The sequence below is a fragment of the Pygocentrus nattereri genome, chromosome 2 (assembly GCF_015220715.1).
Source record: "Pygocentrus nattereri isolate fPygNat1 chromosome 2, fPygNat1.pri, whole genome shotgun sequence".
NCBI classification, from domain to species: Eukaryota; Metazoa; Chordata; class Actinopteri; order Characiformes; family Serrasalmidae; genus Pygocentrus; species Pygocentrus nattereri.
In genome coordinates, this window is record NC_051212.1 from 47,923,265 (window position 1) to 47,936,097 (window position 12,833).

A 12,833-nucleotide genomic window follows, 5' to 3' on the forward strand; every position below is an offset into this window, starting at 1 on the left:
TCCTGACCATGGAAGAACAGGGTGAAAGGGGGCTAATAGTATCAGAAAAACAGATGGACTACAGTCTGTAACTGTAGAACTACAAAGTGCAGCTATACAGTAAGTGGAGCTGATAAAATGGACAATGAGCGTAGAAACAAGGAGGTGGTCAGAATGTCATGCTGGACCTTATATACACACACACACACACACCAGGTTGGACCCCCTTTTGCCTTCAGAACTGCCTTAATTCTTCATGGCACACTTTTAACAAGGTGTTGGAAACGTTCCTCAGAGATTTTGGTTGGTTATTTGAGTTCCTGTTGCCTTTCCTTCATCTGGAACCAGTCTGCCCATTCTCCTCTGACCTCTCACATCAACAAGGCATTTTCGTCCACACAACTGACCGCTCACTGGATATTTCCTCTTATTTGGACCTTTCTCTGTAAACCCTAGAGATGGTTTTGCGTGAAAATCCCAGTAGATCAGCAGTTTCTGAAATACTCAGACCAGCCCGTCTGGTACCAACAACCACGCCACGTTCAAAGTCACTTAAATCCCCTTTCTTCCCCGTTCTGATGCTCGGCCTGCACTTCAGCAGGTTGTCTTGACCACCTCTACATGCCTAAATGCACTGAGTTGTGGCCGTGTGATTGGCTGATTAGCTATTTGTGTTAACAAGCAAACATAATAAATACCTAATAAAGTGGCCGGTGAGTGTGTGTGTGTGTGTGTCCATATATGGCCATATATTGGGTTTCTGTATGGGTATGAATGTGGTTGTTGAGCTCCAGATCATTGTTTGAGGGGTTTCTTTGCAAATTTGCAGCTACACTCTTAAAAACATGGTTCTTCAAGGGTTCCTTAGTAAAGGCAACGGTCCATATGCAGTAGAACCATGAACACTCAAAAAACCAATTTGGTTCTTCGCATGATGACTTGGCTCTTCAGACTGATGGAGAATGTGTGGCGTAATTTTAAAAACAGTTTTATTCGGCACCAAAAAGTGTGTTACCATGTCAAGCTGGTAACAACAGAATAACCCTTTTTACTACGTAGGTTATGTGTAGAACCGTATACAGCACGTTCTCCGTGTTCATGTATCCCACGGAGCGCCGCTGGTGACCTCCTCTATGAATACAAATAGTGCGTGGCCACGACTTCGTAAAGCGTGGGAACGAGATCCTAATGTGTGGCGACTTGGTAAGCCACGATCTTGTCCCCAGGCCTTACTAAGTCATGACCACGGCCTAATCGTCTCATTCCCACTCCTTACTAAGTCGTGGCCAGGCGTTATGACCTCGTTCCCACGCGTTAATAAGTCGTGGCCACGTGTTATTTTTTTGTATAGAACCTTTGTCTAAAAGAAAGGGCTGTTTTAAGAGTGTAGATGATACAAGTTCGCAAAGAAACTGCTCGGCTACTAATGATCTGGATCGGGAAGTCAGTGACGGACTTTAAACGGTCTGTTTAAAACTCATTTTGTTCAGACGTGTTCGTAAGTGAGGCGCACGAGTCCAAACACTCCTTGGGGCCACAGTTTCCGGCGGCTGAGGGTGTTGTTGGTCTGTTCGGCGGCTGGAGGCGCTGTAACGGTAACTCGCTCTTAGTTTTGTGGTGTTTTACTCCGGGTTCAGCAGCTCTGCCGTCCTCGTGTGATCAGCTGGGGCTTTACAGGAGAAGAACGTCTTCAGAGGAGCGGAGAGCCGAGAAACAGGTGAGGAGCTTCATCTACACCTGCGCGGCCTTCACCTCTCAGACCGCCGGTTAACTGGCCGAGCGGTTAGCCAGCGTGCTAACGCAAATCCTGTCAGCGCAGCTAACGTTAAATTACGGCCAGAATAGCGATAAAAAACGACCGACTCACTAAAATATTCAGTTTTACGCTGAATACAGTCATATTTATCACCCTTTGAACCTAAAACGATCGTTTTGTGTTGAAACTGCTACGAAATTTCTGGGAAAATGCGATAAATATTCATCTCTCTCTAGTTTAGCTAGTTAGCTAACTTACCACTTCACGGAGCCTCGAAAGTGCCGTGCTGCTTATTTTTAATAAGGCGTGGGCACGAATTAAGACATTGACGTGATTGAAAGTACGTTTCTCCTAATTAGTGGCCGCCGTATACTAACTCGTGGCCGTCCGTTGTTTAAAAAGTTATCAGCACGTCGTCTTAGGGGTCCGAATTTTCCGTGCCACCTTAAATAGTGCAGCATTAGTCGCATTCTGCCGCCTGCGCGGCCCTTTAAGGTGGAACGGGAAATTCTAATAAAAAAGAACCTACAGGTTGATGGTCCAGGCTGATGGGATGCTTTTGAAGGGGAACGCCACCAATATTTCTAAATTTTTGCATAAATGGATAAATAACATGTTAATAAAGTTATTCGGAGCGGTTTGGTGTGAAATGCTCTGCTCTAGAGAAGCTTAGAGAGCCAGAACTCTTCACAGTGGTGGTGATAGGAACCAGACGTCTGAAGAGTTGAATGCCCCTAAAGTCTACCTGATGCCTGAGACGACGATTTACTAAAGTTTTGGTCTAAAACGTGTTTTAATCAGTTCATGGTGAAGAGATATGTAAGGACAAATATTGCCCAAAGAAAACGCTTCTGCTCAGATTTGCCAGTATTTTACCATCATCAACGTTACATTAAAAAGCTCAGAAGATCTGTGTGGGTTCAGTGTGGGTTTAGGGGAGTAAGTAAGGCTGTATTTGTGTTGTAGACATGTCGACTCCTGGTTCCTATCACCACCACTATAAAGAACCTTTCCAAGTCAAACCAATCCGAATGACTTTGTGTACATCTCAGCCACTGAGTTATACAGAATGCTGGAAAAATCGGTGGAATTCCCTTTTAAAGTGAAAAACGTATGTTGGACGTTAGGGAACCAGCCTTGTGACCAGAAGGTCGCCGGGTTCGATCCCCAGAGCCGACAGCACATGACTGAGGTGTCCTTAAGCAAGACACCTGACTCTCAACTGCTCCCCGGGCACTGCAGATTGGGCTGCGCACCGCTCCGGGCAAGTGTGCTCACTGCCCCCTAGTGGGTTAAATGCGGAGGTGAAATTTCCCCGTTGTGGGACTAATAAGGGTCTCTTTATCTAATCTAATCTTATCCTGAGAGAAACGGGCAGTTTAGTTAATTTAGCTGATTGTTATGGGGAAATTGCCCCTATTCTTTATTAAATCCTTAAGATGTTTTGCAGAGGGTTTGATCTGAGATCTTTCAGTCTTGCTGGGTCCAAGTTGTTCCCAGTGGTGGTGATTGGAACCAGACGTCTGAAGACTTGATCGCCTAAGTTGTTACACTGCTTGATTGTTAAGTTGTTGTGCTGCTTGATGTGTAAAACACTGTTTTACAGGACTTTTCAGATTCGATTTTTGCCTAAGTAAGCTTTTCAGTGGTGTAGAGCTACATACAGGGTGTTGTAAAGCAAAAATAGTCGCCAAAAAACTTTTCTTGTCCCAGATTTGCCAGAGTTTTACCATCATCAACGTAACTAGTACACCTACGGTTTCATATGTGGCGTTGACCGACTCGTGTGGCTCATATGTTTATTGATTTCACAGGAAACGCAGCTCTTTACCAAACATAGTGATGCTAAGATGAGCGGTGAAGATGCACTCTGGGAGATACAGAAGTCAAGCTGTGTAGGTTTATAGGTGTAGACTGTGGAATAAAACCATTCGCTGTCCTCTCTCTTCAGTCATGTCCGCCTACACCTGCATCAGCTGCCGTGTCCAGTTCGCAGACGGCGAGGTGCAGCGGGCGCACTACAAGACGGACTGGCACCGCTACAACCTGAAGCGCAAAGTGGCCGACATGCCTCCGGTCACGGCCGAGAACTTTCAGGAGCGGGTGCTGGCTCAGCGAGCGGCGGCCGAGCAGCAGCAGAACCAGACCAGCCACGGCTGCAGCAGCTGCTACACCTGCAACAAGAAGTTCTCCAGCGCCAACGCCTACACCAACCACCTGCAGTCCCACAAACACCTGCAGGCCGAGAAGAAGGCTCTGGCCGCCGCTCAGGAGATGGTCCAGCGGATGAACGAAAAGAACCTGGAGAAGGGGACGGAACTCGACAAGGACGCTCAGAACGAGGCTCTTCAGAAAGCGCTGAGGGAGCAGCAGAGACACACCCCCTCCAAAGCCACGTCTACAGAGGGACACGACAGGCAACGGCCGGCCAAAGCACCCCGGCTGCAGTGGTTCGAGCAGCAGGCCAAGAAGATCGCGGCGGAGGATGGAGAGGAGGAGGATGGTGGGTTCTAAGGAGTGATTCTGAAACATGTTTCATGTCTTTCCCAGGGATTTTTACATCTTTACGAGGGTTTGGGTGGTTTTTAGTGCTGTACTGCAGTATAAAACTCGATGATTAGGCCTGGGTGACATTAAACATCGATACCAATACTAGGGCTGAAATGAATACGTACATTTCATGATGCGTCTTATCGTTTTTGCATCACAATACATGTTTGATAAAGAAAAATGCCAAGATAATTTCAACATTTCTTTTTGTATTCATTTATTTTCCAGTAATTTTCCCAATTTTTTTCCCACTAGTTTCCACTATTGCCTCTAAAACAGTGCTTGTTGATGGATATTCATACAAAATGTATATTTATTAAAACAACAGTGTAATATCTATACAAAAGTAAACAAAGTGGAAGCTATAAGGCTGCGTCTCAGTGATAAATTAACTGAGCTTTACAAGTCAATTTACAATCTGATGTTTTGGGTCTCAAACGAGCGCAAGAGCGGATTCTCTAACGTGGCTCAGTCACTCTTAACAAACTATACAATCCATAACCGAGTAGAGGTGCCAGTTGATAGTTATCCCCATGGAGCAAGTGATTTGTTCCGGTGCTTAGTGTTGGGAGAAGTAGCTGCTGAGCCCTGTGCTCTTTCTCGCATTCTAACGTTGGCTTCCCGTTTGCCTGCTCTTATTAAAAATTTCCCTTCCACCTTAAATGAAGCAGCAGTAACGTGTAACTGCTGCTCCAGTTAAGGTGGGACAAAACAATTCAAACAGGAATCAGGCTAAATAAGATTCGTTTGATCTACGATTCTTTGCCCATCATCGACTTTCAAACAGCTTGGCTGATCAACCATCCAAGGTGGGCTGACCAGACCAGGTTTTCGGCGCAGTGGAGTGTTTTCACTGATTGTTATTACTGTTGGAAATATCATAGATTGTGTTAAACAGAAGCATGGAAACCATTTTCATCATCACGTGTTTTATAGCATCAAATCTGTAGTGTATTTGTATTAAAAACAGGGCATTAACATGCATATCAAGACAACCCCTGACCGATACTGATACCTTGGTTTCGACACTGATTCCTAAACACATTTTTAAAAATAACTTCTTTCAAATAACAAACAGAAAGTAGATGTGGCTTGAACCGGGAATGAGACGGTGCTGTATTTAGGTGTATGTGATGTTAATAACTTGCATATGAAGCCTCGATTTTGGAAAATTAGGTGTGGCCAATATGATATTTTATCATTGTTGTGATGTCACACGTTTTTTCCAGCGTATTAGTAATTAAAGAACACTGACTAACTACATTTCATTACAAAGTGATCCTAACTTGGCCTGCAAAAAAAATAATAGTCGTACATTTTTAAAAAAATTATTGTTATTTTTCAAGTATTTTTAGGTTCCTCACGGAGCACAGGTGGTGTGTTAGTGTGTGTTGTGCTTGTACGAGTGGATCAGACACAGCAGTGCTGCTGGAGTTTTTAAACACTGTGTCCACTCACTGTCCACTCTATTAGACACTCATACCTCGTCAGTCCACCTTGTAGATGTAAAGTCAGAGACGACAGCTCATCTGCTGCACAGTTTGTGTTGGTCATCCTCTAGCCCTTCATCAGTGGTCACAGGACGCTGCCCACAGGACGCTGTTGGCTGGATATTTTTTGTTTTTCAGTCCAGCAGCAACACTGAGGTGTTTAAAAACTCAGCACAACGCACACTCACACACCACCGCGACGTGTTACTGCAGCACAGAGAATTATCCACCAGCCAAATACTACCTGCTCTGTGAGGGTCCATGGGGGTCCTGAGCACTGAAGAACAGGGTAAAAGGGGGCTAGCGAAGTATACAGAGAAACAGATGGAGTGTAAGTAACTGTAGAACTACAAAGTTCAGCTACACAGTAAGGGGAGCTGATAAAATGGACAGTGAGTGTAGAAACAAGGAGGTCCAGTTATTGGAATAGTAAGTCGGTGTATAAACATTTATCAAATGTAAAAATTAATATAGTGTCAAAGTAGAAGGAAAAAATGAGATGGTGTAGAAATAAAGGTAGAGTTTTATGTTAAATCTGTATTCGAGTAGCTACTGAAAGCAGCCTCTGTTTCAGAAGAGTGGGAGGATGTTGACGCTGACGATGACGATGACTATGAGGAGATGGAGGATGACGATGAAGACGAGCAGATGGAGGAGGAGGACGGTCTGGCTGCGTCGGCAGCCTCTCCCGGGTCCATTCCTGTAACGGACTGTCTGTTCTGCTCTCACCACTCCAGCTCGCTGAGCAAGAACATGACCCACATGACCAAGACTCACAGCTTCTTCATCCCCGACGTGGAGTACCTGGTGGACCTGAGTGGCCTCATCAAATACCTGGGTAAGGCAGCGAGTGTGGTGGAGGTTCTGGCTTTACTTCACCGTTCAAAAGTATGTGAATAACTCCAGATATTTGGTACTAAAGTAATCGCTTTTATGTTGTTCCCAAAATATACAAGTACATTAAATATAAATATTTTCCAGAGTGTGGTTTATATTTAACCTACACATGTGTGTTGTTATAAAGGCCTGACCCGTGAAAATAATTTTGATGCTGAGTTTAAAGGTCTAAAAATTCCACGAACTAAAAATAATAGATGATAAAATTAAAATTAAAAATTTTTTATGTAAATAAGTTGTAAGTCATACAAATAATACTTGATACTTATTTAATTAATACCTCTGCCTTCTACACTGTAGCCTGGGGTTCAATCCCCACCTGGGCAAGCACCCTACACTACACCAATAAGAGTCCTTGGGCAAGACTCCTAACACCGCCTTGGTTAGTTTTTTTGTTAGTTTGTTTATTTATTTATGTTCTCTTCTTCTTTTTAAAAAGGTTGTTTGTTCTAACAAGTTATTCTCAGGTCTAAGGTTTCAAAACGGTGATGCTGCAACCAAAAACTCTGTTAATTATCAGGGCATTATTGCCAATACTTTAACAGATGGCCATCAAACTTAGGCTTTAACGATATTGGGCGGCTTTATCGGCCAGCAGTATATTACTTGGTCTCTAGGTATTATTGAATAGACTAAGAAATAAACTAAAGTCCTACATTTTTTGCGGATTTACTTTTTATTAGATGCACTGGTGAGATTTATGTACTAAACGCACTGTTTTTACATTTCACAACCTTTTATCTCCTGTAAAGACTGATATATGTAAATTAGCTCTCTCTTGATTGGCTGCTCTATCTCCAGCCTTGGTCAAAGAGCAAGCCAAAATACTCCTTCTAATTTATAGCTTAAATGGTTGAGGCTGAACTGCTGTACGCTGAGAAGGATTATATATGTAAATGTGTTGGTTTTGAATGAAAACTATAGATTATATTGATGGATGGTGGACTTGAGTGATGCTCAACTCCTCCCCACCAGCTGTTGTTCATTGATACCCATGTTTGAATAACTTGGCTGGAGGATTCCTGCCTAATTCATTATATTTTCTCTTTGTAGGAGAGAAGGTCGGTTTTGGGAAAGTGTGTTTATGGTGTAACGAAAAAGGCAAATCATTCTACTCCACCGAGGCAGTGCAGGCGCACATGAACGACAAGAGCCACTGCAAACTCTACACCGACGGAGATGCAGCGCTGGAGTTCGCGGATTTCTACGACTTCAGGTGCCCAGAAGAGTTTAACACCCAAACGTTTGCTCTGGAGAGATACAGTAACCCAAAATTAGCACATTAACATGGTCCAGATGAGTTGTTTCACAGTGTGTTCTACGTTGTATTGAGACCCGTCGTGAAGATGGGTTTTAAAACATTTGGAATTAATTGGCTCTCGCACTGAATGTATGAGAGGAATCTTTACTTGAAGTAAATTTAGTCTAGAAATTCTTATTAAGACATAATTTTAACAAAACATACAGAACAATGTGCATCTAAGGAAGCACTCTGAGGAAAAATACATGTTTCAAAAAAAAAAATATATATGTTAAATTACTTTTTAATTTAGCTTCCATTCTTTTCAGGATACCTTTCATTCAACAAATCTGCAGGGATTTTCTAAGTTCAGTCTTAAAAGTTGGTTGCATTTTCTGCTTCTCACCATCCACAATCCAAGTAATTCAGGACACTAACTTTACAACTAACATAACGTTACATTATGACCACCACCTTGTTTCTATGCTCATTGTCCATCTTATCTCTAGTCCTTCATCAGTGCCCACAGGACGCTTTTGGCTGGATATTTTTGGTTGGTGGACTATTCTCAGCAGTGACACGGAGGTGTTTAAAAACTCCAGCACCTCTGCTGTGTCTGATCCACTCAGGCCAGCACAACACACACTAACACACCACCACCCCATCAGTGTCACTGCGGTGTTGAGAATGACCCACCACCCAACTAATACGTGCTCTGAGGTGGTCCTGACCACTGAAGAACAGGGTAAAAGGGGGCTAACAAAGTATCAGAGAAGCAGATGGACTACAGTCTGTAACTGTAGAACTTCAAAGTTCATCTGTAGAGTAAGTGGAGCTGATAAAATGGACAGTGAGTGTAGAAACAAGGAGGTGGTCATAACGTTATGCTTGTTTGGTGTGTGTCACAATTATCAGCACCTTTGAATGCAGTACTTGTAGCACTACCTGTGCTACCACACTGGGTTGTCTCCTGTAATGCTTCATGAGATTCAAGAATACAGAGCGAGGAATTTGAGACCAGGCCTAGGCAGAGAATCCCTCTTTTGTTTTTCCTTGCTCAGGCTATCACAGTGCTGGAATCGTAAGTTGGTGACCTGGTTAGTGACCAACTTGATGCTCTGGTAGAACATGGTGCTACCTTAACTGAACCCAAAATGAGCTCTGTGATATAAGACTCTAGTTTTGTAGAACAGGAAAGATTTATTAGTGGTATGAGTAATGCAGCTTGTTCTGAGACGGCTCTGTATTTGTGTTGGTGATTAGGAGCAGCTACCCAGACGCGAAAGAGGGAGACGTTGAGATGAAGGACGGAGAGCTGCCTGAAGGGAAGACGGTGGAGTTTGATGATGAAACACTAGAGCTCACGCTGCCCTCAGGTAAAACATGGGCTCTCATAAAAACGTATGGTTTTTTTAGCACTTGAGTAAATGTTGTACTGTTTGAGGATCTGTTTATAACTCATTTAAAAGCATTAAAATCATCTTGTTTCTACGCTCACTGTCCATTTTATCAGCTCCACTGACCATATAGGAGCATTTCGTAGTTCCAGACAGTTACAGACTGTAGTCCGTCTGTTTCTTTGTTACCCTGTTCTTCAGTGGTAGGACCCCCACAGAGCTGGTATTAGTTGAGTGGTGGGTCATTCTCAACACCGCAGTGACACTGACATGCTGGTGGTGTGTTAGTGTGTGTTGTGCTGGTCTGAGTGGATCAGACACAGCGGTGCTGCTGGACTGAAAACCAAAAATATCCAGCCAACAGCGTCCTGTGTCCACAGATGAAGGACTAGAGGATGACCAGCACAAACTGTGCAGCAGCAGATGAGCTATCGTCTCTGGCATTACATCTACCAGCTGGACCAACAAGATGGGAGTGTCTAATAGAGCGGACAGTGAGCGGACACAGTGTTTAAAAACAGATGGACTACAGTCTGTAACTGTAGAACTACAAAGTGCAGCTATACAGTAAGTGGAGCTGATAAAATGGACAAATGTAGAAATAAGGAGGTGGTTTCGTGCTATGGCTGGTCAGGGTAGGTACACTTGTATGCAAATGTCAGATCACACAGTTTGTTCATTTTTTAGGTGAAAAGTAAATTGACAAATCTTCAGCAAACAAACTTGAAGTGCCCATATTATAATTCTTTAACTACTGCTCTTGTGTATTAGTGACTAAAGGAACCTGCATTTTACATTTTTGCCATTTTTATTTAGTTACTAATTCCTTGTTTCATTTCATTGGCTTGTTGGTGACATTTGCTCTGTATGTTACATAGTAGTTAAGCAGTTTTTGGACCTGATCCTTTTGTACTTCTACTCAAGTGTTGATGTGTTTTTATTTTTTGTTTTGTTTTTTTTTTTGGGAAGGTACGTGTCACCTTAGTGCCCAGTACTTTTACCTGACTATTGATTTTAAGCAGCTCTACACATCTCTGATTTTATCATGCCTGGTTTCTGTTCTCAAGCTTGTTTCTGTTTGCAGGGGCCAAGATCGGCCATCGTTCACTGATGCGCTACTATAAGCAGCGTTTCGGGGCGCAGAGGGCCGTGGCTGTGGCCCACAACCAGCGGGCGGTGGGGCGAGTCCTGAAACAGTACCGGGCCCTGGGCTGGGGAGGAGAATCTGGTAAGAAACTCGATGCTTGGCTGAGGACATCATGATGAGGACACCACTTTGCCCAGTCTCACAAGGCCCTCTGATCTCGTAATGAGAAGATCTGGAGACGGGCAGGAGAAAACGAGTGGGAACGTACACGTATTAGGGTGGGAACAAACTGAGTGGGGAAATTTCTAAACCGGTCATAGAGCTCAACGTAGGTGGTGATGATGAGCTTGTCTGTCGTTAGCTCGTGGACGTAACGTGTGTTAGCTTTGGCTAAAAAGTCTCTCAAAAAAAGTCTAGAGTGTAGACGTGCGTCATGTGTGCAGAAAGAACATTAAATGAGAAAACCAAAAACATCTTGCATAAAGGGCAGTCGTGGGCTGGAGCTTAGGGAGCCAGCCTTGACACCGGTAGGTCGTCGGTTCGATCCCCTGAGCCGACAGAATGTGGCTGAGGTGTCCTTGAGCAAGACACCTAACCCCCAACTGCTCCCCGGGTGCTGTGGATAGGGCTGCTCACTGCCCCCCAGTGTGTATGTGGTGTTTCGCTTGCTCCACCTGTGTTATCTTGTGATAACTTTAACAGGTTGTCTCTGGATGTGATTTCTCATTACAAGACCACATCTGGCCCAGCAAAACTACACTTCACCTAAAACATGTAGACGGGACTAACAGTGAATGGAGCTAATATAGTTAGTGTGGTTCGCTTGCCCAGAGCTCACTGACGCCCACAGATGTTTTGGTTATTAGAAGAAGTAGCGCATTGGGAGATTTTGGGCAAATCACCTGCTATTTTTTTATTATAGCTAAAAATGTTTAGCTTTACTGCTTGGCTAAGACCCATTTAAAGATGTACTTGATTATTTGGACCGCTGTAGAAAATGTTCTGGCTCGTATTGGACGTAGTGCTTCTCTGCTGTTACATTTTTTTTTAGGGGAAATCTGTTCAGTACCTTTTCAGTAGTTTAGACTGACCGAATCAGAGTGGTTTGATGTGAAATGGTTCATCATATGGAACCTTGCAGACTCTGATTCTTCACAGTGGTGGTCATAGGAACCAGGAGTCACGGTATCTACGCTACTCAGCTCAAGTTTTTACATGTTGATGGTAAAATAGTGGTAAATTTGAAAAGTTTTCTTTGGGGACTGTTTTGCCTCACAACAGCCTCCATGCACCTCGCCGCTATGAATGAATTAAAAAAATATGTGCTTCAGACCAAAACTGCGTCTCAGAGGTGTCGTGAAACAGTGTCGCCGGGATCCGGCAACGAATTTCACAGCATTTTGTCTAATAGCTTTAAGTGAAGGAAGTTTCAGAGGCATTAAGCTCTTCAGACGTCTGGTTCCTATCACCACCACTGTTGAACGGTTCTGACTCCGTTTCTCTAGAACAGAGCAGTTCACACCAAACGGCTCTGGACGATTCTTACATCTTGATGAGTTAATTATGCAGAAATTTTGAATTCTGCTTTATTGTGTAACACAAACATCTGCTTCTTACTTGTTAACGTAGCTCTTTAAAGGTCCTGTTGCTTTGTGTATTTCAGGTAAAGGCTTTGTGAGCCAGCAGCAGAAGGACATGCAGTACGTGCAGAGGATGAAGTCCAAGTGGATGTTAAAGATGGGCGTGAACAACAACGTCACCAAGCAGGCCCACTTCAGAGCCCAAGTCATGTTCTGAAGACCTCCTTAAAGAACCCCACAGACGTGAAACCTGTATAACCCACAGGGTTTGGGCTCATCTGCTCCAGTTCTGTTGAAGGACCTCCTGAAGTTCTACATCGGGGCGAACTCTGATCACACTGAGGTGGAAATGCTGCTGCTGAAGATATAATGAGGACTTTGAGATTAAAATGGCTTTGATAAATGGAGAATGTACCAGTGATATTGTAAATCATAACCCTAATGATGTTCATGAAGTACAGCAGGTACAAAGTTAGAGAACAGCTTGTTGGCCAGCTGTTCCCAGACTAGATCATATGAACAGGAAACTGCTTCTGATTAAACGCTGGATCGAGGATTTTCTCAGTTTGTCTGCATATTTAAGTTTTTAAGATGTAAACAGTCATCCAGTGTGGGTTTGGTGTGAAATGCTCCTTTCTAGAGCAGCTTTGTCAGAACTGTTCACAGGGGTGGTGGTAGGAACCAGACGTCTGAAGAGCTTAATGCCCCTAAAAGCTCCCTCACAGGAGGTTATTCGTTTTTCAGTTTTTGAATAATTTGGGAACACCTGTCGCTCTTTACATTGTATTTACATTTCATGAATAATGGACCAAAAGAAACGGTCCAAAATTACTTGGAAAGACGTCTGGTTCCATTGA

At 43.6% G+C, this 12,833-nt stretch overlaps 1 protein-coding gene across 2 annotated transcripts; it reads left to right on the forward strand.

Annotated features, from left to right (window-relative positions):
* The first annotated feature begins 1,538 nt into the window (after positions 1–1,538).
* On the forward strand, positions 1,539–12,538 carry znf622 (zinc finger protein 622). Of its 2 annotated transcripts, none has more exons than XM_017700278.2 (7): positions 1,539–1,696; positions 3,687–4,238; positions 6,350–6,613; positions 7,726–7,888; positions 9,176–9,288; positions 10,394–10,537; positions 12,060–12,538. In XM_017700278.2, exons 2-7 carry the CDS (start codon positions 3,689–3,691, stop codon positions 12,191–12,193), a joined length of 1,368 nt encoding a protein of 455 aa, XP_017555767.1. In that variant the 5' UTR covers positions 1,539–1,696; positions 3,687–3,688; the 3' UTR covers positions 12,194–12,538. The 2 variants fall into 2 exon arrangements, with proteins under 2 accessions (XP_017555767.1, XP_017555768.1); XM_017700279.2 differs by having other exon boundaries at positions 6,353–6,613.
* Positions 12,539–12,833: the final 295 nt, after the last annotated feature.

Bases quoted from the DNA above. Each gene is read 5' to 3' on its own strand.
- znf622 (XM_017700278.2), top strand. From the start codon at position 3,689: ATGTCCGCCTACACCTGCATCAGCTGCCGTGTCCAGTTCGCAGACGGC. The intron at 7,889-9,175 runs GTGCCCAGAAGA...GTTGGTGATTAG, and splicing joins GCGGATTTCTACGACTTCAG to GAGCAGCTACCCAGACGCGA. The intron at 9,289-10,393 runs GTAAAACATGGG...TTCTGTTTGCAG, and splicing joins AGAGCTCACGCTGCCCTCAG to GGGCCAAGATCGGCCATCGT.